The sequence below is a fragment of the Musca autumnalis genome, unplaced genomic scaffold (assembly GCF_047663935.1).
Source record: "Musca autumnalis isolate F117 unplaced genomic scaffold, ASM4766393v1 scaffold_2, whole genome shotgun sequence".
NCBI classification, from domain to species: Eukaryota; Metazoa; Arthropoda; class Insecta; order Diptera; family Muscidae; genus Musca; species Musca autumnalis.
This window is the reverse complement of record NW_027411755.1, coordinates 197,435,401-197,459,165: the sequence shown is the minus strand read 5'-3', so window position 1 is coordinate 197,459,165 and position 23,765 is coordinate 197,435,401. Positions and strand designations below refer to the sequence as shown.

General features: G+C 30.2%; 1 protein-coding gene across 1 annotated transcript; it reads left to right on the top strand.

The window, feature by feature from the left end:
* The first annotated feature begins 6,248 nt into the window (after positions 1-6,248).
* LOC141395083 (UPAR/Ly6 domain-containing protein CG9338-like) lies at positions 6,249-23,614 on the top strand. The gene is made up of 3 exons (XM_073970505.1): positions 6,249-6,486; positions 6,589-6,771; positions 22,864-23,614. Exons 1-3 carry the CDS (start codon positions 6,429-6,431, stop codon positions 23,070-23,072), a joined length of 450 nt encoding a protein of 149 aa, XP_073826606.1. The 5' UTR covers positions 6,249-6,428; the 3' UTR covers positions 23,073-23,614.
* The last annotated feature ends 151 nt before the right edge of the window (positions 23,615-23,765 follow it).

Below are 23,765 nucleotides of genomic sequence, written 5' to 3'. Positions count from 1 at the left end.
TATGGTGCCATAGGGGTTTTTACACTCTTCGGGGTGTTTGCTCAAGAAGTATGGACTTGCCACTAAAAAAACTTTTGCCATCGTAATTGAGGCAGCGAATGCAAGTTGCTTGAACAAAAATCAAAGTGATTCGATATCAGGTCTTAAAGTGAACTTATCGGAAATTTTGTGTGGAAGGTAACGGATGGAGTGGACAAATATAGCCCATATTTCAACCTGGGCTATATCTGGTAGATATATTAGGATGTGTAAAGTATAGACCAATTCGGACACTCCCTTCAAGAGTTACCGTACGAACAATTTTTCCGAACATGTTTGAAATTTTGTGGGGGAGGTACCTGAAGGAGTGGACCGATATAAGTTATGTTCAAACTTAAACTATGTTTGGACATATTTTGGACCGAATCGGCAGATTTGTTCGAGAGTTATCTTTCGCTCCAACCACCTCACACGGTGTCATAGGGTGTCATATGTAGTTTTTTTGCAAGTTTCATGCTATTTTCTCAGGAAGTATGGACTTGCCCCTGATGAAACTTGTACCGTCGTATGGAGGGCAGTGAATACAAGTTGCTAAAACAAAAATCAAAGCGATTCGAGAGATGGCCCTAAACTGAACTTTTCCGAAATTTTGTGTGGGAGGTACCCGAAGGAGTGGACCTATTGAGACCATATTGGAACCTCATATTACTCTGGTAGAAAGTTTACGCTATACAAAAAATGGACCACATCGGTCACTCCCTTCAAGTGTTATCGTGCGCACAAACTTTCCGAACATTTTCGAACTTTTGTGGGGGAGGTACCGGAAGGAGTGGACCGATGTAGCTCATCTTCGAACTTAAACTAAGTTTGGGCAAAATATTACGAAAGCCAAAATTTTAACCGAACCGGTTCATCAGTTCGAGAGTTATCGTGCGCTCCAGCCAGCAGGACAGACAGACAGGCAGACGGACGGACATGGCTAGATCGACTCCAAATTGTCTGAAACACATTTCGTCCAAACATACTTGGGGTCTAAAACCATTATTTCGATGAGGCACATTTTCATCGTATCAAAGTGTATATCGTCACCATAAATGCCGGAAGACGTAACCAACAAAAATAAAACTTTACAGGAGAAGCAAAAAACGTTATAAAATTAAAAATTGTTTTATGGAATATAAATCTTATGAAGGCGAGTATATGGGATATTATCGATCATATACGAAGGGGAATTAGTAGTGAAACCAAAACCGCTGAAATGCTTGGTTTTGAGATCCTCCATTACAACAAAATCGGCAATATTATCCCATTTTCCGAAATGCCATTTCTTGAATAGCATCGTTGTTTTTGAACGTAGAAGCTTGAAATTTTGCCAGAGCATGTATTTTAGCTTTATGTATCAGATTCCACCAAAAAACGAATTTCGATTTTCATGTCGGTTACGTCTTCCGGCATTTATGGTGACGATATATACATCCAACATGTGTAAATTGACACTACATTTTCTATTTATTCGGTTTTTCTGAATTTTGTGGCCTTTTTCGTACGTACAAACTTGACGACAAAAATATGGATTTGAATTAAAGATCCAAAGTGTTGCGGAGGAGGTACCAGAAGAAATGTACCGACGTAGTCCAGTTTTGAAGTGGATCTTATTTTTGAAGATAATTTTTCTACAATTTTAGATTTTTTTAAAGAATTTGTTCAATAATCGTACTTTTTTAAATTTTGTTGGATGGGATTTTTAAAGAATTTTTTGTTTAAAATCGTGGATTTTTTAAAGAATTTTTGTTTCAAACCCGTGTTTTTTAAAGAATTTGTGTTCAATATTCGTGGATTCTTTACAGAATTTTTGTTTAATAATCGTGGTTGAATTCGCATTTAAACGAATTCATCAGTCACACTTATTCTTGAGCTCGAGTCGTCATAAAACTGGGGAAAGGTTCTTTGTTTCGATACAAAGAACTAAGAGAACTGATGAGTCCAAGTGGCGTTGGACGAAACTAGTCTTCTCTGCGATCCCCTAAAGTAATCAATTTTTACTAAATCCCACTTTAAACTTGTTGTTTTTAAATTTGAAAACAACAAATATGAGATTAAGCTTGACTAACATACAAATAGTAAGTAAAACACACATCTCAACAAAACTGCCAAAGTGAATCTAAAAAATCGTGGATTTTTTTAAAGAATTTGTATTTAATAATCGTCGACATTTAAAAAAATGTTTAAAAATAGTAGATTTTTAATGAATTTTTCTTTAATAATCGTGGATTTTTTAAAGAATTTTTGTTTAATAATCGTGGATTTTTTTAAAGAATTTTTGTTTAATAATCGTGGATTTTTTAAAGAATTTTTGTTTAATAATCGTTGATTTTTAAAGAATTTTTGTTTAATAATCGTGGATTTTTAAAGAATTTTTGTTTAATAATCGTGGATTTTTAAAGATTATTTTTAACTTTCGTCCATTTTTATAGATTTGTTTAATAATCATGGATTTATATAAATTTTTTTTTTCATAATCGTGGATTGTTTTAATAAGCTTGGATTTTTTTAGAATTTTTTTAATAATGGTGGATTTTTTAGTAATATTGGATTTTTGTTAGAATTTTTGTTTAATAAAGAATTTTTGTTTAATAAAGAATTTTTTAAGAATTTTTGTTTAACAATCGTGGATTTTTTTAAGAATTTTTGTTTAATAATAGTAGACCTTTTTAAAGAATTTTTTTAATGATCGTGGTTTTTTTGAAAGAATTTTTGTTTAATCGCTTTGGAGTTTTGAAAGAATTTGTGTTTAATAATCGTAGATTTTTAAAAAATTTTTGTTAAATAATCGTGGATCTTTTTAAAGAATTTTTGTTTTATAATCGTGGCTATTTTAAAGAATTTTTATTTTATAATCGTGGATATTTTAAAGAATTTTTGTTTTATAATCGTGAATTTTTTTAAAGATTAAAAAAAAATTCAATCATGGATTTTTTTAAGAATTTTTGTTTAATAATTGTGGATTTTTTAAAGAAGTTTTGTTCAATAATCGTGTATTTTTAAAGAATTTTGCTTAATAATCGTGGTTTTTTTAAATGGTTTTATTTATTTAAATAATTTATGTTTGGTAATCGTGTTTTTTTAAAGAATTTTTGTTTAAAAATCCTGAATTTTTCTTTTTTGTAAAATTTTTTTTAAAGAATTTTTGTTTAATAATCATTGATTTTTCTTTTTTGAAGAATTTTTTAATTTGAATTTTTTAATCGTGGATTTTTTTAAAGATTTTTTTAAAAATAATCGTGGATTTTTTTAAGATTATTTTTAATAATAATAGTGAATTTTTTTAAAGAATTTTTTTTTAATAATCGTGCATTTTTTAAAGATATTTGTTTAATAATCGTGGATTTTTTTAAGATTTTTTTTTTAATAATCGTGAACTTTTTTTAAGAATTTTTGTTCAATAATCGTGGATTTTTGTTTAATAATCGTGGATTTTTTTAAAATTTTTTTAATAATCGTGAACTTTTTTTAAGAATTTTTGTTTAATAGTCGTGGATTTTTTTAAAGAAGTGTTTTCAATATTCGTAGATTTTTTAAAAAAAAATTAATAATCTTGGGCTTTTTTAAAAATTTTTGTTTAATAATCGTGGATTTTTTAAAGAATTTTCGTTTCATAATCGTGGATTTTTTAAAGAATTTTTGTTTAATAATCGTGGATTTTTTAAAGAATTTTTGTTCAATAATCGTGGACTTTTTAAAGAAATTTTGTTTAATAATCGTGGTTTTTTTAAAGACATTTTGTTTAATGATCGTGGATTTTTCTTTTTTGAAGAATTATTGTTTAATAATCGTGGATTTTTTTTAAGATTTTTTTAAACATAGTGGATTTTTTAAAGAATTTGTGTTAACAAGAAAATAATACAGAAATACAAAAATAATACAGAAATATGTCTGTACAGGTCCACGCTTTCATATTGCCCCATTTCTGACTAAAATTCGTCGGTATAGGTCCATGTTTCGATATAGCCCCCATAGAACGGTACCTCCGGATTTTCGTAATACTGAAGATTGTGACGTCAATATCCAACCTAAATGGCTGAATTTCGTTACTTCGTCTTCCAAGAGTTATAAAATATTCCAGAAGAGTATTATCAGTATAGGTCCACATCTTCCTATATCCCCATAGAAGCTTACTTCTTGATTTTCGGTATTTTTTAATTTTAGCCACATTCTCTTACCGAAATATAGGAAATTTGGTATTTAGTCTTCTTTGAGCCTAAAAACTTTCCGTCAGAAATTTGTCGGTATAGATCGACGTTTTGAAATAGCCCTCATAGAATGGTGCCTCACATTGTTTTACCGAAATTGCTGAAATTTAGTATTAAGTCTTCTTCCTACACGAAAGGAAACTAATTATTCCATTTTACTTCAATACAACTTGTGGTAGAGGGTATAACAAGTTCGGCCCGACCGAACTTAACGCCGTTCCTACTTCTTTTAAAAAAATTTGTTAATAATCTTGCATATTTTTTAAGAATTTTTGTTTAATCATCGTGGATTTTTTAAAAAAAATTTTGAAAGGCAAAGGCTTTGATGAAGTGGAAGACGAAAGCAACAAATAAAAAAGTATCAGTCGGGTTTTTGCCGACAGAGATATACCCTCAGCCTATGTGAATTGAAACTTTAGGGTTTTTTCAGAGTTTGTTGACCCTTTTTGGACATTAAAACTTGCCGACAAAAATATGGATTAGGATTACATTTCAAAAGGAGTTACTTAAAGGAATGGACCGACATAGTCTATTATGGAATTTTGGACCAAATCGGTTGAACAGTTCGAGAGTTATCGTGCTCTCCAGCCATATGGTGCCGTAGGGGCTTTTTACACTGTTTTCTCAAGAAGTATGGACTTGCAACTGAAAAAAAAAACTTTTACCGCGGTAATCGAGGCAGCGAAGGCACGTTGCTTCAATAAAAATCAAAGTGATTCGAGAGCGGGTCTTAAAGTGAACTTATCCGAAATATTATGTGGGAGGTACCCGAAGGAGTGAAAAAATATAGTCCACATTCGAACCTGATCTATATCTGGTAGATATGTAAAGTATGAACCACATCTGCCATTCCCTGCGCACAATTTTTCCGAACATTGTTGAACTTTTGTGGAAGAGGTACCTGAAGGAGTGGACCGATGTAGTTTATCGGTCCAAATTTTGGACCGAATCGGCCCCTGATGAAACTTGTACCGTCGTATGAGAGGCAGCGAATACAAGTTGCAACAACAAAAACCAAAGCGAGCAGGTACTAAACTGAACTTTTCCGAAATTTTTTGTGGGATGTACCCGAAGGAGTGAACCGATTGAGTCCATATTGGAACCTCATCTAAGTCTGGTAGAAATTTCATCATGCGCAAAATATGGACCTTCAAGAGTGATCGTGAGCACAAATTTTCCGAACATTTTCCAACTTTTGTGGGGGAGGTACCGGAAAGAGTGGACCGTTATAACCCATATTCGAACTTAAACTAAGTTTGGACAAAATATTGCGAAAGCCACATTTTGGACCGAATCGTTTGATCTGTTCGAGATTTAGCTTGCGGTCCAGCCAGCCAGACAGACAGATGGAAGGACATGGCTAAATCAACTCCAAATTGTCTGAAACCATTATTTCGATGAGGCACATTTTGCCCGTATGAAAGTGTATATACCCTCGTTTGCATAAATTCTGAGGTATGAAAACAAATAGAGAGGACTGGAAATCTATTGTTATTTCGTTCTGGATACATCAATTCCTACGGGGAAAGGGTTGAGGACACCTTGAAGAACATCTACCTAGCATGTGTTACAGACCCTTCACCTGTCAAGTGCCCCACTCAAGTAGCCAAGCTATTATTTCAGCGACATTCCTATAACTATGTACTGTTACAACAATAACAACAAATAGTTTTCAAATATCGTTCTTATCATGTTTCAATAAAACGTACAGATTTTTCATCACTTTTGTTTCAATAATTGTCTTATTGACCTCCCAATTTAAAAGTAGTACATATGTATTAGTTTAGCGCCATCACATTGAGCTTGTTATGAAAAGCCAACCATTCATAACTTTCCATTTCATTGTTGATGGTGAAAATCTTCCCTCCAAAATGATGAGTACTTCTAAGCACAACACAAAACAAAAACAAACATTTCTCAATTGCTGAGATTTTCACTCACCTTTCTGCGAGAAAAATAAGCAAAATATTTGAGATATTCTCAAAGAAAATCCCTGTGCAAATAATTTCACCACAAAACACAGAAATAAAGTTAGGCGTCTACCCAACGTCAAGTGTTTTAAGAGGACATTTGTTAAAGTGGCGAAGTGAGTAGAACTTGTCATAACTGCGACAGACAGCAGCACGGACCACAGCACCAAATTTAAATTTATCATAAAGATTTATAAGCAACAAGAAGAAGAAAGAAAAAAACAAAATAATGTTCCTCGTTAAGGCCTTGTTAATTACTGCAATTGTTGGAACACTAACCACAAATGGTAAGGCGGCGGTGGTCAAATTTTGTAAAATTGGATTATAACACCGAATTTCTCTATTGTTTTTTTTTTCTTTTTTTTTTTTGTCCTTTTCTATTGTTACAGTTTTGTCTATCCACTGCTATCAATGTGCCTCCCTGGGCAATAAGAAATGTGGTGAACCATTTGAGGCTGAGGATAGCATGAAATACGATTGCAATAAGGCTGCCATACCCAACTACCTCCAGACATTTTTGCCTCTTGGCACTTTTAATGCCACCGGTTGCATGACACAAACTGTGGAAGCACGTAAGTCATCATTCATCAGTGTGTGTGTGTTTATTTTCCCATGAATAATGGAATTTTTAAGGATGATATACCTATTTGACCTTGTCAACAAAGAAGTCAACTATGTATGTTTTGTGTTTGTGTGTGTGGAAATATGTGTGAAGTACATGCCAGTTATAATACAATGTTGACATTATTATGCATGTCAAAAAAGAGATTTTTCAACAAAGTTAATAAGCTGTAGTCATAATGGATATATGTATAGAAAGGTTCTTACTCACGGATTCTCGCATGCTAATTCAGAAAAATGAATAATGCATGAATCAGTGCAGTGTTATTTATCCTTCTCGGGCATAGGAGAACATGGAAATTACACACGCAAAACCAACTTATCGAAATGAGTGACTGACATTGCTTCAAACTTTGCACATCGTAATATTTCTCTCAAAAGTTCATCGAGATTTGGATATAGCTCAGAGTCTCAAAATAAAGTTGCCAAATTATATTCATATGTGGATATATTCCCATTAGGCCGGGGCGATTTGAAAACCTTAATGAGCCCTTCGCGTTTCTGATTCCTGGGATTGAACTGAGCAAAAAAGTCCTCTGGGCCATATATCTACCGTGAAAATCGAGCCTCCCGATTTTAACTTGAAGTTTTTTATTGACGTTTTTTGGATATTTTGGCATATAACAGCCAAACAATTGAGATTATCGATCCAACACTAAGACAAAAATTGTAGCCAAGACAGTAGTTGAAAACTCTCTAATACATCGCAAAAGCATTGGAACGCTCCTTCAGGCAGTTTTGGCCTTAAGAATGTGCAAACTTTTCGGAAAATGTCGATAAATGACACTGTGCTACAAAATTTGACCAGAAAATTATTCAAGCGTACTGATGCAAAATTCCATCGTGTTGGGATCCATGGAGAACGAAAATGCCTTTACTTCGTTTGGGCCACTTCGTTTTATTTTTTTATAACAGGAAAAGTAGTGAAAATCTGAGTTTCTTATATTTTCAAATTTAAACGGGCATATCTTATTTTTTCCACAACGGATTTCTTTTGATCCTTCTTCCTTTTCAAGGGGTGAATAATATCTTTTGAATAAGTTTTTATTTTTTTAAATCGGTTAACAAATGGCTAAGTTATAGTGGTTTATGTTGAAAACCCCCACAAAAAAAAATATTGAATTTGAAAATATAAGAATCTCAGATTTTCACTACTTTTACTGTTATAAAAAAATGAAACGAAGTGACCCAAACGAAGTAAAGGCATTTTCTTTCTCCATGAATCCCAACACAATGGAATTTTGCATCAGAACGCTTGAACAATTTTCTGGTCAAATTTTGTAGCACAATGTCATTTATCGACATTTTCCGAAAAGTTTGCACATTCTTAAGGCCAAAACTGCCTGAAGGAGCGTTTCAATGCTTTTGCGATGTACTAGAGAGTTTTCAACTACTGTCTTGGCTACAATATTTGTCTTTCTGTTGGATCGAAAATCTCAATGGTTTGGCTGTTATATGCCAAAATATCCAAAAAACGTCAATAAAAAACTTAAAGTTAAAATCGGGAGGCTCGATTTTCACGGTAGATATATGGTCCAGAGGACTTTTTTGCTCAGTTCAATCCCAGGAATCAGAAACGCGAAGGGCTCATTAAGGTTTTTTTTTTCTTCCACACAAATCGCCCCACCCTAATCCCCATATATATTTACGGCCGGTCCAATTTCAATAAAATTTGGGATGTGTGACGGAATTTGGTATAAAAATGAGTTTGACAAATTATTTTGAAATAGTGGTGTGTAGTGGGTCCCGTCCGAGTTTGATCCTTTCCTTACAGGTTTTTATATATAACATTTTGCTCGATATTCGTGGATTTTTAAACATTTTTTTTAATTTGGATCGGATTTGTTTTAAATATTTTTAACCATTTTTTTAATAATCGCAAATTGTAAAAGAATTTTTTTAATAATCCTGGATTTGTCAACATATTTTTTTAATAATCGTGGATTTCTTAAATATTATTTAATAATAGGGGATATAAAATATTATTTAATAATCGTGGATTTTTTTAATATTTTTAAATAATCATGGATTTTTGAAATATTTATATTTTCAATATATTGGATGGATTTTTGAAATAATAGATTAGATGGATTTTCAAAACATTAGATTCGATGGATTTTTAAAATATATTAATAATCGTGGATTTTTTTATATTTTCAACGTCGTGAATTTTTAAAATATTTTTCAATAATCGTGAAATCCTTTTTATAGGTTTTTTTTTTGAAAGATTTTTTTTTTTTCAACAGTCGTGTGTTTTAAAGTTCTTACATGTTTTACATGTTTTTTCTTTTTACATATTTTTTCAACAATCGTAAATTTTTTTTAAATATTAGATTTTGTTAAAGAATTTTTTTTCACAATCGTGGATTTTGTTAATTTTTTTCAATAATCGTGGGTTCTTTAAAGACTTTTTTGAAATGTGTATTTTAAAAAGAATTTTCTTCATAATCGTGGATTAGGTTTAAGTGGATTTGTTTAATGAATTTTTTTTTCAAAACCGTTTTTTTTAATTTTTAAAATTATAATAGATGGATTTACTTACTATTTGTATGTAAGTCAAGCTTAATCTCATATTTGTTGTTTTCAAATTTAAAAACAATAAGTATAAAGTGGGATGTAGTTAAACTTAAAACTTAAACGTATTGCTTTTAAATTTAAAAACAGCAAATATGAGATTAAGCTTGACTTACATACAAATAGTAAGTAAAACACACATCTCAACAAAACTGCCAAAGTGAATCTAATAATATTAGATGGATTTTTAAAATAACAGATTAGATGGATTTTTAAAATATTTTTTAATAATCGTGAAATTCTTTTTTATAGGTTTTATTTTGAAAAATTTTTTTTTTCAACAATCGTCAATCAATAATCGTGGATTTTTAATTGTTTTTTTCAATAGTGGTGGATTTTTAAAGGTTTTTTTAATAATCGTGGATTTTTCGAATATTTTTTCCATAATCGTGATTTTTTTAAAATATTTTTTCAATAATAGTGAACTTTTTACATATTTTTTCAACAATCGTAATTTTTTTAAATATTAGACTTTTTTAAAAAAAATTTTCACAATCGCTGATTTTGTTAAAATTTTTTTCAATAATCGTGGGTTATTTAAAGATATTTTTAAAAGGAGGATTTTTTAAAGAATTTTCTTCATAATAGCGGATTTGGTTTAAGTGTTTTTTTTTCAATAAACGTGGATTTTTAAATTTTTTTTTTAAAATCGTGTTTTTTTTATTTTTTTTAAATTATATTAGATGGATTTTTAAAATAAAAGATTAGATGGATTTTTAAAACATTAGTTTCGATGGATTTTTAAAATATTTTTTAATAATCGTGAATTTTTTTTCAACGATCGTGAATTTTTAAATATATTTTTTTCAATAATCGTGAACTTCTTTTTCATAGATTTTTTCGAAAGATTTTTTTTCAACAATCGTGTGTTTTCAAGTTTTTTTTTAATATCGGTAATCGTGGTTTTTTAAAAGGTTTTTTTTCAATTTCAATAGTCGTGGATTTTTAAACGTTTTTTTTCTATAAGCGTGGATTTTTAAACGTTTTTTTTTTTCAATAAGCGTGGATTTTTAAACGTTTTTTTTTTCAATAATCGTGGATTTTTAAACTTTTTTTTAATAATCGTGGATTTTTAAAATATCTTTTCAATAATCGTGGATTTTTACATTTGTTCAATAATCGTGGATTTTTACATTTGTTCAATAAATTTTTAAACGTTTTTTTTTTCAATAATTGTAGATTTTTAAACAATGTTTTTCAAAAATATTGGATTTTAAAACATTTTTTTTTTCAATAACTTCGTAGAGTTTCTTTTCCAATAATGGTGGATTTTTTTAGATTTTTTCAATATTTTTTTTTGCAATAATTGTTGATTTGTTAGACATTTTTTTAATAATCGTGGACTTTTTAGAGATTTTTTCAAAAATATGTTTATAGATTTTTGCGATAATCATGGATTTTTTAGAGAATTGTATTTTTGAGATTTTTTCAATATTTTCTTTTTTTCTTTTATAGATTTTTACAATAATGGTGGATTTTTTTAGAGACATTTTTAATAATAATCTTGGATTTTTAAAAGGTTACTTTCAGTATTTTTTACAGATTTTTTCAGTAATCTAGGCTTTTTTAAGATTTTTTTTAATATTTTTTATAGATTTTTCAATAATCGTGGATTTTTAAATGACGTTTTTCAGTACTTTTTTTATATATTTTTTTCAATAATCGCGAATTTTTTAAGGATTATCTATCTATATATATAAAAGAGTAGTGAGGTGAGTGACTGACTGACTGCCTGACTGACTGATTGACTGACTGATTCATCAGCGCCCAGACGAAACGGCTGAAGCTAGAAAGTTGAAATTTTGGGTGTAGGTTGCTGTTGGTGTGTAGGGGTGAGATAAGGCTGCGTTTTTGGAAATTCGACCTAGAAGTGTACGAAAAGTACTAAAAGGTACTAAATATGGTACCCTTTGTATTAGGCAAACGGTAAGAGCTAGAATTCTGAAATTTGGAATGAGGGTAACTGATGGAGAGCTAGAAAGATGTACCAAAGGGTTTTTGGAAATTCGAACTACAAGGGTACGAAAAGTACTAAATGGCACTAAATTTAGTACAATTTGGATTTGTGTGAACGGATAGAGCTGGAATCCTGAAATTTGAAATTAGGGTCAATTGTGGAGAGTAACAAAAAAGGTTTTTGGAAATTCGAACTATAAGTGCACAGTACTTTAAATGTTACTAAATTTAGTACAATTTGGAATTGGGTGAACGGATAGAGCTGGAATACAAACATTTGGAATGAGGGTCAATGATGAAGAGTAACAATGAAAGGTTTTTAGAAATTCGAACTGTAAGGGTACGAAAAGTACTAAATGGTACTAAATTTAGTACAATTTGGATTTGGGTGAACGGATAGGGCTGGAATCCTGAAATTTGGAATTAAGGTCACTGATGGAGAGTAAAAAAGAAAGGTTTTTAAATTCGAACTATAAATGTACGAAAAGTAATAAATGGTACTAAATTTAGTACAATTTGGGTTTGGGTGAACGAATAGAGCTGGAATCCTGAAATTTGGAATTAAGGTCACTGATGGAGAGTAAAAAAGAAAGGTTTTTGGAAATTCGAATTAAAAGTATAGGAAAAGTACTAAATAGTACTTAATATAGTACAATTTAGATTTGGGTGAACGGATAGAGCTGGAATACAAACATTTGGAATGAGGGTCACCGATGAAGAGTAACAATGAAAGGTTTAACTAAACTCGAACTATAAGGGTACGAAACGTACTAAATTTAGTACAATTTGGATTTGGGTGAACGGATAGAGCTGGAATCCTGAAATTTGGAATTAGGGTCACTGCTGGAGAGTAACAAAGAAAGGTTTTTGGAAATTCGAACTATAAGTGCACGAAAAGATCTAAATGGTACTAAATTTAGTACAATTTGGATTTGAGTGAACGGATTGAGCTTGAATCCTGAAATTTGTAATGAGGGTCACTGATGGAGAGTAACAAAGAAAGGTATTTAGAAATTCGAAATATAAGTGCACGAAAATTACTAAATGGTACTAAATTTAGTACAATTTGGATTTGGGTAAACGGAAAGAGCTGGAATCCTGAAATTTGGAATGAGAATCATTTATGAAGAGTAAAAATGAAAGGTTTTTGGAATTCGAACTATAAGTGTGCGAAAAGTAATAAATGGTACTAAATTAAGTACAATTTGGGTTTGGGTGAACGAATAGAGCTGGAATCATGAAATTTGGAATGAAGGTCCCTGATGGAGAGTAAAATGAAAAGGTTTTTGGAAATTCGAATTAAAAGTATACGAAAAGTACTAAATAGTACAATGGGGGTCACTGATGAAGAGTAAGAAAGGTGTACCAAAGGTCGAAAAGTCCTAAATGGTAGTAAGTTTAGTATGATTTGGATTTGAAGAGCTGGAATCCTGAAATTTGGAATTAAGATTACTGTTGGAATATAGAATCGAGATATGGAGGTAGCTTTGGAAAATCGTACTAATGTGCACGAAGCAGTACCAAATGGTACGGAATTCGCTAAAATTGTATTTGCGTGTACAGATTACTGTTGGAGTGTAGCATTGAGGTAGTTTTGGAAATTCGTACTTATGGAAAAGTGCTAAATGGAACTACATTATCAATAAATTGGGTTTAGGTGAACGGATAGAGCTGAGATATGAAAGTACATTTCGGAAAATCGTGTACGAAAAGTGCTAAATGGAACAAAATTTGGTACCTTTTGGTATTTGCTATATGGTATAGAATTTTGTACAATTTGTGATTTTGTAAAGGGTAGAACTGGAATTTCGAAATTCGGTATTAGATTAGCAATTGGTGTTTAGAGTGGAGGTAGGGAGGAGGTTTAGAAAATTCGTACTTATTTATAGGACTATAATGGGTTTCAGGGGAACAGATAAAGCTGGAAAGTGAATTGGGGTTAGGATATATGTTGAATATAAGGAAGTAATTTTGAAACGTTTACCTATGTATGTGTACGAAAAGTTGGGTAACTTGTTGGTACCAAAACCATTTTGGTATTGTGTAAACAGTTAAGGTACTAAATTTGGTGTTGGGTGTAGGAACAAAGCTGGGATTATATAATTTGGAAATACGCCATTTGTACAAAAAATACGAAATGGAAAAAAATGGAAGATCACTCTAAAATTCGAGACCAAGTTCTGAGTTTGAAAAATTGTACCGAATATTGTTCCATTGATTTGGTGTTAACGCCAAGGCGTTTCTAAATAATGTACTGAAATTAAGTAGTCACACGTGAAGTACCTTTTCAAAAAATGTTTTTTGTTCTGACTGCTTTGGTATGTTAATTTGGAAACGTGGTCCAATGCTACAATTTTGTTAACTAGAAGTTATTTACCCCCTGATAATAAAATATCCTAAATTGAAATGCCTCCAAAAAATTTTCCGTTATATACGGTTGACATACCCGTGCACATTAAGTACAATTTTTTGTAAAAAAGTTTTTCTAACCTTTCATTTTGAATTCCGAAAATTTAACGGACCTATTCGGTTTCTGGGCGAAACCGCTAAAGCTAGAACCTTGCATTGTAAATGTGCGTGATTGTTGTTGTGAAGGGGTGAGATAAAGTTTAGTGTTTGGAAATTCATAATGAAAGGATATGCTGAGTTAGTGAAGAATTAAAACCAGGAGTCAAATCTAAAATTTGCAATATGATACGTACGAAATAAAAAATATAGTAGTTGTGTAGGGATGCGATACTGCAGATTTTTTTTTTTTTTTTTTTTGTAATTCTGACTACAGTCGAAAAAATATTGGTAATAAAAATAGGTCTTAGTACAACAGAATCTCCAGTCTCCATTGTTTATATATATATTTTGTTCCCTTTACGCATACGAAGTAGCGGGCATTTGCTAGTTTTCAATATTTTTGTTATAAATTTTTTGAAACATCGCGAATTTTTAAAATTATTTTCAACAGTTGTGTGTTTTAAAGGCTTTTTCAATAGTCGTGGATTTTTTAAACGATTTTTATTTTTTCAATTCATTTTTATATGTATTTTTCAACTATCGTGGATTTTTAGAGATTGTTTTGAGATTTTTCGTCAATAACCGTGTTTTTTGGAATATTTTATCAATAATCGTGGATTTTTTTATTGATTTTTTCAAACATCGCGAATTTCTTATTTCTTTCTTATTTTTCAACGATAATCGTGGATTTTTTAGAGAATTGTATTTTTGAGATTTTTTCAATATTTTCTTTTTTTCTTTCAATAATCGTAGACTTTTGAAAGATTATTTTCAATAATTTTTATAGATTTTTTCAATAATCGTGGTTTTCAATAATCGAGGATCTTTAACAGATTTTTTTTTTCAATAATCGTGGATTTTTTAGAGATTTTTTTTATCAATATTTTTTATAGATTTTTTTCAATAATCGTTGATTTGTTAGACATTTTTTTCAATAATCGTGGACTTTTTAGGGAATTTTTTTTAATATATGTTTTTATAGATTTTTACAATAATCTTGGATTTTTTTTGAGATTTTTTTCAATAATAATTCAATAACTTTTGAAAGATTATTTTCAATAATTTTTATAGATTTGTTCAATAATCGTGGTTTTCTAAGAGAATTTTTTTTTTCACTAATCGTGGAGTTTTTTCAATATTTTTTATAGATTTCTACAATAATCTAGGCTTTTTTAAGATTTTTTTAAATATTTTTTTTATAGATTTTTACAACAATGCACTATAGGTAATTTGCCCTGTTTTTGAGACAAAAATTAATAACAGCGGGATTAAAGGATTTTTTAACTTTTTAAATTATTTATGTGTAAAAGTGAGATAAAACAAAGATTTTTACAGATAAATTCGGATATAACGAACAACGGTTATAAGCAACTACGTATATAACGAACAAAGCTATTTGTTCCAATGCAATTTTCATTAGTTTTCTTATACACAACAAACTGTTGAAAACGACCACGGTAGTAAGTAGCAACAATTTTGTCCCCGCGAGTAGATTTTCCAACGAATTGTTACCACAGTTTTGTATATTTTTTTGAAAATACGCTAATAAAGGCGAGTTTAGTACTCCCTTAAACCGTATCAATGATTAATATGTAATTGAGAGATAAAATAAAGCTTACTACTGCCGCACCGTTTATAGGAAACCACGGATATAACGAACAATTTGTCGCCATTACTTATTTTACTTGTAATGAAATTGTAAACAACAATATTTTTTACATTTATTGTTTATTTCCTCAAACCAAACATCCACAAATTTAAGACTTTTTATGGAGAAGTAAACTAATAAAATCTCATAAATATCAAAAAACGGGCAAAATCGGGTTTTGAAACCTAGTAATACCAATGCAGAAGACTTTCAGTAATGTGTTCTAGGTGACAAAATCACGGCCAAACACGGCCAATTTAGTATAAGTCTATATGAAGTGAGTTTAAGGAAAATAAAATATTTATTTCTGACTTTTTGTGTTTTTTGGTCGCTACCCAAAATGTTTAAGCTATATTATACATTAAATAAATTCATCTCGCAATTGCCAATCTATTCCAGTTTACATATATTTATATTTGGTTTATTTTTCCGCGGTTTTAAATACATTGAAATATGCCTTACAATATATATTTTTTTAGTTCTTCTTCGAAATTCTCACTTTGACTGCAATTTAAACCGCGATAATGACGCTATTTTGAAAAATATCATTCATATTAATAAATTTTGACATGTTATTTTTTCAATGCCAACTAAAAAATTATTATTATTAAAAGTTGCAAAATCGACTTTTTGCCTCAAAAACTGGGCAAATTACCTATAGTGCAATGGTGGATTTTTTAGAGACATTTTTAATAATAATCGTGGATTTTAAAAAGGTTATTTTCAGTATTTTTTACAGATTTTTTCAGTAATCTACGCTTTTTTAAGATTTTTTTAAATATTTTTTATAGATTTTTACAATAATCGTGGATTTTTGAAAGATTATTTTCAATAATTTTTATAGATTTTTTCAATAATCGTGGTTTTCAATAATCGAGGATCTTTAACAGATTTTTTTTTCAATAATCGTGGATTTTTTAGAGATTTTTTTATAAATATTTTTTATAAATTTTTTTCAATAATCGTTGATTTGTTAGACATTTTTTTTCAATAATCGTGGACTTTTTAGAGAATTTTTTTAATAAATATTTTTATAGATTTTTACAATAATCTTGGATTTGTTTGAGATTTTTTTTTTCAATAATAATTCAATAACTTTTGAAAGATTATTTTCAATAATTTTTATAGATTTTTTCAATAATCGTGGTTTTCTAAGAGCATTTTTTTTCAATAATCGTGGATTTTTTTCAATATTTTTTATAGATTTCTACAATAATCTAGGCTTTTTTAAGATTTTTTTTTATTTTTTATAGATTTTTACAATAATGGTGGATTTTTTAGAGACATTTTTAATAATAATTTTTAAAAGGTTATTTTCAGTATTTTTTACAGATTTTTTCAGTAATCTACGCTTTTTTAAGATTTTTTTTAATATTTTTTATAGATTTTTACAATAATCGTGGATTTTTAAACGACATTTTTCAGTACTTTTTTTATAGATTTTTTTCAATAATCGCGAATTTTTTAAGGATAATTTTCAATATTTTTGTTATAAATTTTTTGAAACATCGCGAATTTTTTAAAGATATTTTCAACAGTTGTGTGTTTTAAAGGCTTTTTCAATAGTTGTGGATTTTTTAAAAGATTTTTTTTTTCAATTCATTTTTATATGTATTTTTCAATTATCGTGGATTTTTAGAGATTGTTTTGAGATTTTTCGTTAATAACCGTGGTTTTTTTGGAATATTTTATCAATAATCGTGGATTTTTTTATTGATTTTTTCAAACATCGCTAATTTCTTAAAGATATTTTTCAACGATAATCGTGGATTTTTTAGAGAATTGTATTTTTGAGATTTTTTCAATATTTTCTTTTTTTCTCTCAATAATCGTGGACTTTTGAAAGATTATTTTCAATAATTTTTATAGATTTTTTCAATAATCGTGGTTTTCAATAATCGAGGATCTTTAACAGATTTTTTTCAATAATCGTGGATTTTTTAGAGATTTTTTTATCAATATTTTTTATAGATTTTTTTCAATAATCGTTGATTTGTTAGACATTTTTTTCAATAATCGTGGACTTTTTAGAGAATTTTTTTTAATAAATGTTTTTATAGATTTTTACAATAATCTTGGATTTTTTTGAGATTTTTTTTTTCATTAATAATTCAATAACTTTTGAAAGATAATTTTCAATAATTTTTATAGATTTTTTCAATAATCGTGGTTTTCTAAGAGTATTTTTTTTTTCAATAATCGTGGATTTTTTTCAATATTTTTTATAGATTTCTACAATAATCTAGGCTTTTTTAAGATTTTTTTTTTATATTTTTTTATAGATTTTTACAATAATGGTGAATTTTTTAGAGACATTTTTAATAATAATCGTGAATTTTTAAAAGGTTATTTTCAGTATTTTTTACAGATTTTTTCAGTAATCTAGGCTTTTTTAAGATTTTTTTAAATATTGTTTTTTTTTGATTTTTACAATAATCGTGGATTTTTAAATGACATTTTTAAGTATATTTTTTTATAGATTTTTTTCAATAATCGCAAATTTTTTAAGGATTATTTTCAATATTTTTGTTATAAATTTTTTGAAACATCGCGAATTTTTTAAAGATATTTTCAACAGTTGTGTGTTTTAAAGGCTTTTTCAATAGTCGTGGATTTTTTAAAAGATTTTTTTATTTAATTAATTTTTATATGTATTTTTCAATTATCGTGGATTTTTAGAGATTGTTTTGAGATTTTTCGTTAATAACCGTGGTTTTTTTGGAATATTTTATCAATAATCGTGGATTTTTTTATTGATTTTTTCAAACATCGCTAATTTCTTAAAGATATTTTTCAACAGTTGTTTGTTTTAAAAGCTTTTTTCAATAATCGCGGATTTTGAAAAGATAATCGTGGATATTTTATGAACAGTTGGTGATCCACATGTAAGTACATGTAAGCCTTAATGTTAGTACGCGTGGCATAGTGTGTACAAAGCAGAAGTTCGTGTGTTCAAATCCAGCAAAGAGCAAAATAAAATAAAAATATGGGGTGTTGTGAAATTGAAAACAAATTCCACTTCAACTGTTCTAAAAATAGAATATACTTTTTAGCTTATAGCGTATTTTTGAACTTCCAGTGGCCATAAAATAACTAGTAATTCAGTGCGACATGCCCTTGTTAAAATAACGGGTTATTAGGGGGTTTGTAAGTAGTTACGACTACCAAAAAGTATTGTAAAACCCCATTATTTAGCAAGGATTTTTTTCTGGGAATAATCGTGGATTTTTAAAGCATTTTTTGAAATTTTTAAAACTTTTTTTCCACAATCGTGGATTTTTAAAGAAATTGTTTCAACAGAATTTTAAAAAGTTTAGCGGTATGGAAGCTGCATCCGATTTATCCCAAAAATTGATTGTGAATGAACATCTACGGTTCTTGATAGATTTTTTGAAAACAATGCTTAGATCGATATATTTTTTCACAATTATATGGGATGCGCATAAAAATTGTATGTACTTTGTGCAAATTATAAGCGTTATGCAGTTGTTTGCACACTAAACTGTAGACGATGCTACATCGCAGGCGTCAAAGTAAATCTTGGTAAATGCATACAAACGAAAAGAAAACAATTCGTTGTATCGGGAAACCGCATGCGCATCAAGGAGTTCGCGATTTACACGCATTTTAAAATATATATTACCAGATACAGTTTTCCTTCAAAATTGTTCTACACTTAAAGGAAGCCAAAATTTATTTGAAAGTCTTCCATATCTTCCGCAATTGTTAGCGTGTATTCAGTAAGTGATTAGAATAATAAATGTGGGTTTTCGCGTGAATTTTACCTTAAATAGATGAACAACTCCGACATATTTTCCCTAGATTGAAAAAATATTTTTTTCTTACAAACATTTTTTTTAAATTTGCTCAACATACATTTTGCTTTTGCTATAATATGCAAACCGCTAAACAGTTTTTTTTATAATCGTGGATTTTTTAAAGCATATTTTGAAATTTTTAAAACCTTTTTTTTTAAAATCGTGGATTTTTTAAAGCATTTTTTGAAATTTTTAAAACTTTTTTTCAAAAATCGTGGATTTTTCAAAGCATTTTTTGAAATTTTTAAAACTTTTTTTCAAAAATCGTGAATTTTTTAAAGAAATTGTTTCAATAATCATGGATATTTTAAAATACTTGTTCATTAATCGTGGATATTTTAAAATACTTTTCCAATAATCGTGGATATTTTTAAATATTTTTCCAACAATCGTGGATATTTTTAAATATTTTTTTTCAATAATCGTAGATATTTTTAAATATTTTTTTAATAATCGTAGACATTTTTAAATATTGTTTTTTTTTTCAATAATCGTGAATATTCTGAAATATTTTTTTTCAATAATCGTGAATATTTTAAGAAATTTTTCCAATAAATAATTGAAAGTTGAAAAATAAGCTATAAGCTAAAAAAAATATTTTTTTTATTTTTAGAACAATGAGGAGGAATTGGTTTTCAATTTCAACACACTTCATATTTTTATTTTATTTCGTTCTCTGCTCGTGAACACTAGGCTACGCACACGAAACGTTTGCATGTGCTTGCATCTGCACCACCAAGTGTTCTCTGTTTTTTTTTTTAACAAAAAGTACCCGGTCGGCCGTGGGCGTTGAACACACAACCCTCTAATTTGTAGTGCCACCGTACTTATAACATAGTAAGGAGTACTATAAGTAGTTATTTTTGTTTACATTACTTTTTATACCCTACACCACTATGTGGGGAGGGTATTATAAGTTGGTTTTGGCCAAAAAGTTTGTAACGCATCGAAATAATGGTCGTAGACCCATACTTATATATACCAAAATAAATGTCACGACGAGCTGAGTCGATCTGGCTATGTGTGTCCGTCCGTCAGTCCGTCCGTCCGTCCGTCTGTCCGTCTGTCCATCTAAACCTTGTAATCACGCTACAGGTCGCAATTTTGCTCGGATCGTCACGAAATTTTGGATGTTGATGGGGGTCCCGGAGGGGAAGAAGCCTATTGATTTTGGTGATGGTCGGATAATATTTGGGGGTCGGAATGGGCAAAAAACGTATGTGGATAAAAAGACAACGTTTTTTTCCAAAGCGAATATCTCAGCTTCTATATGGGGTGTACCAAAAGCAAAACCTGACAATAAAAGTAAAAAATATCGCCTTTCTAATGATGTAAAGCAGGTTCTCGTAGGTGATCAAACAACGAAGATATCACAATATTCGCAAATAAAACCCAAATTTTCATTTTTGCAATTTTAATCATAATGACGAATATCACAGCTTTAGTTGGGGACTTTCCAAAAGCAAAGCCTGGCTGTGAAAGTAGAAGATCCCATCTTTACAATGATGTAAACTAGGTCGGCGTAGGTAATCAAATAACGGATATATCGCAATAGTAGGTAATACATCCCATTTTTCCACTTTTTTGGAAATAACGCTACAGGTCTCAATTTTGATCGGATCGTCACGAAATGTTGAGGGTTAATGGGGGTCACACAGGTGAAGAAGCCTATTGATTTTGGTGATGGTCGGATAATATTTAGGGGTCGTAATGGGCAAAAAACTTATTTGGAGAAAAAGACAACGTTTTTTTCCAAAGCGAATATCTCAGCTTCAATATGGGGTATACCAAAAGCAGAACCTGGCCATGAAAGTAGAAAATATCGCCTTTTTAATGATGTAAAGTAGGTTCTCGTAGGTGATCAAACAACGAATATATCGCAATAGCCGCTAATAGAACCCAACTTTTTATTTTTGCGATTTTAATAATAATGACGAATATCATAGCTTCGGTTAGGAATCTGACAAAAACAAAGTCTGACTATGAGAGTAGAAATCCCATCTTTACAGTGATGCAAAGTAGGTTGGCGTAGGTGGCCACATAACGGAGATATCACAATAGTCGGCAATACATCCCATTTTTTCATTTTTTTGTAATCACGCTACAGGTCGCAATTTGAATCGGATCGTCACGAAATTTTGGGGGCTAATGGGGATCCTACAGAGAAAGAAGCCTATTGATTTTGGTGATGGTCGGATAATATTCAGAGGTCGGAATGGGCAAAAAAAGTCAACGTTTTATTTCAAAGCGAATATCTCTGCTTCTAAAAGGGGTATATCAAAAGCAAAACCTCCTGATGAAAGTAGAAAATATCACCTTTGCAACGATGTTACGTAGGTTGTCGTAGGTGGTCAAACAACGAAGATATCGCAAAAGCCGCTAATAGAACACAACTTTTCATTTTTGCGATTTTAATAATAATGACGAATATCACAGCTTTGGACCGGACCTTCCAAAAGCAAAGTCTGACAATGAAAGTAAAAAATCCCATCATTACAATGATGTAAAGCAGGTTGGCGTAGGTATCCAAATAACGGAGATATCGCAATAGTCGGTAATACATCCCATTTTTTCACTTTTTTGGAAATCACGCTACAGGTCGCAATTTTAATTGGATCGTCACGAAATTTTGTGTGTTATTGGGGGTCCCACAGAGGAAAAAACCTTTTGATTTTTGATAATGGTCGGATATTATTCAGGGGTCGGAATGTGACAAACAAAAATATTTGGAAAAAAGGCCAACGTTTTATTTCAAAGTTAATATCTCCCTTCTGTAGAAGGTATATCGAAAGCAAAACCTGGCAAGGAAAGTAGAAAATATCACCTTTACAACGATGTGAAGTAGGTTGTCATAGGGGGTCAAACAACAGAGATATCGCAATAGTCGGTAATGCATCCCTGTTTCCATTTTTGTGCAATCACACTACGAAATTTTGATCGGATCCTCACGAAATTTTGGGGGTTGATGGGGGTCTAACACAGAAAGAAGCCTATTGATGGTTGGCATACATCCCACTTTTCCATTTTTTATTTGGGTTGTACTGTCGATGCACTTAAATGCGTTTCAAAAAAATTGACCTGTGTTAATGTAGACATTCAGAGCAAAGGCGCTAAGCTATCCCAATTTTAATATTTTGAATTTTATTAGTCAAAAGCTCATGAACAGGGGTAGTGGTGTAGGGTATCACATAGTCGGCCCCGACCCGACTATAGCCTTGGCTCACTTGTTAATAGGTTACATAATGACTACTACTTACTTACTTAGCTGGCCTTTTACTGAACATTTGTTCCATAAGCCGAACTAAGAAAAAATCTCCAATCCCCTCTGTTTGCTGCTGTATTTTCCCAATCTGGGATATGTAGCTTACTGATATCTCATAATGACTAACCGATCTGAATTTTTGCTGGGTTCTTTTCTTATAAGGACTTTCCAGTCCCTCAGTCCATCCCACCCGTCTTCTTTTTGTTCTAGCTGTCTTAATTTTGATTTTTAACTTTAAAATATTAATAAACTAATTATATTTTTTATATTTTTGCAGCTATGGGTGGTGGTATGCACATAATACGCTCCTGTTATTTTGGTGATACCGTCAACACAGATAACGGTTGTAAGCTAGATCCCAAAAGTGTCGATTCCCTTGACTCCTGTTATGTTTGCACAAAGGATTGGTGCAATGGCTCATCATCTATGGCCCAATTGGGAGCAGGCATTATTATCCTACTAGCCTTGGCTCAAATTATGTGCTAAGCGTATGAATGTGTACATATGAACACTAGGGTGTCCCCCAGTTGCGGGCAAGCGTTGCTGTAGTTTTAGAGGCCTTAGTAATAAATTAAGAGGATATTTTTTTTCAATTGTTTATGTCTCACAAATTTGAACAAAATTGAAAGCGTATTTTGATCGTTTTTAATTTTGTTTGAAGATGAAACATAAAAAAATTGGAAAAAATATTATGGAAATTTATAAGGCAAATATAGTTTTTAAAAATCTTTGCCGTTACTCCAAACATCTCACGTTAAGTATTTTAAATGCATACCGTTTATTTATAACGTAAACATGTCAAACTTCCGAGCCTTTTAAAACTGCAGTAAATGATGACGCCAGGTGTCATCCTGTGGTTACCATGGGCCACCCTAATGTGTCCAGCCAGTTATTGTAATTGTTGTCTTCTGTTATTTGTTGTTAAAGAGACTGCTGAGCAATATTTATTTTTATATGTTTATAATTTTGCAAAGCTTTGAATGCATTTATATTTTTTGAAATATAAATAAAGGAAATCTGTAACAACACTACAAAGGCCTTTTTATTTGATGTTACCACATACATAAAACGGAACAATTTACTCCCTTCTAATTGAAATTTACTATTTACCGATCCAATCTAATGTATCTACAAAATTGTTATTGTTCCCTCTTTGTATTGATCTCAAATGTTACACTC

Coding starts and splice junctions, on each gene's coding strand:
- LOC141395083 (XM_073970505.1), top strand. CDS start 6,429: ATGTTCCTCGTTAAGGCCTTGTTAATTACTGCAATTGTTGGAACACTA. Junction 6,487..6,588: donor TGGAACACTAACCACAAATG/GTAAGGCGGCGG, acceptor CTATTGTTACAG/TTTTGTCTATCCACTGCTAT. Junction 6,772..22,863: donor GACACAAACTGTGGAAGCAC/GTAAGTCATCAT, acceptor ATATTTTTGCAG/CTATGGGTGGTGGTATGCAC.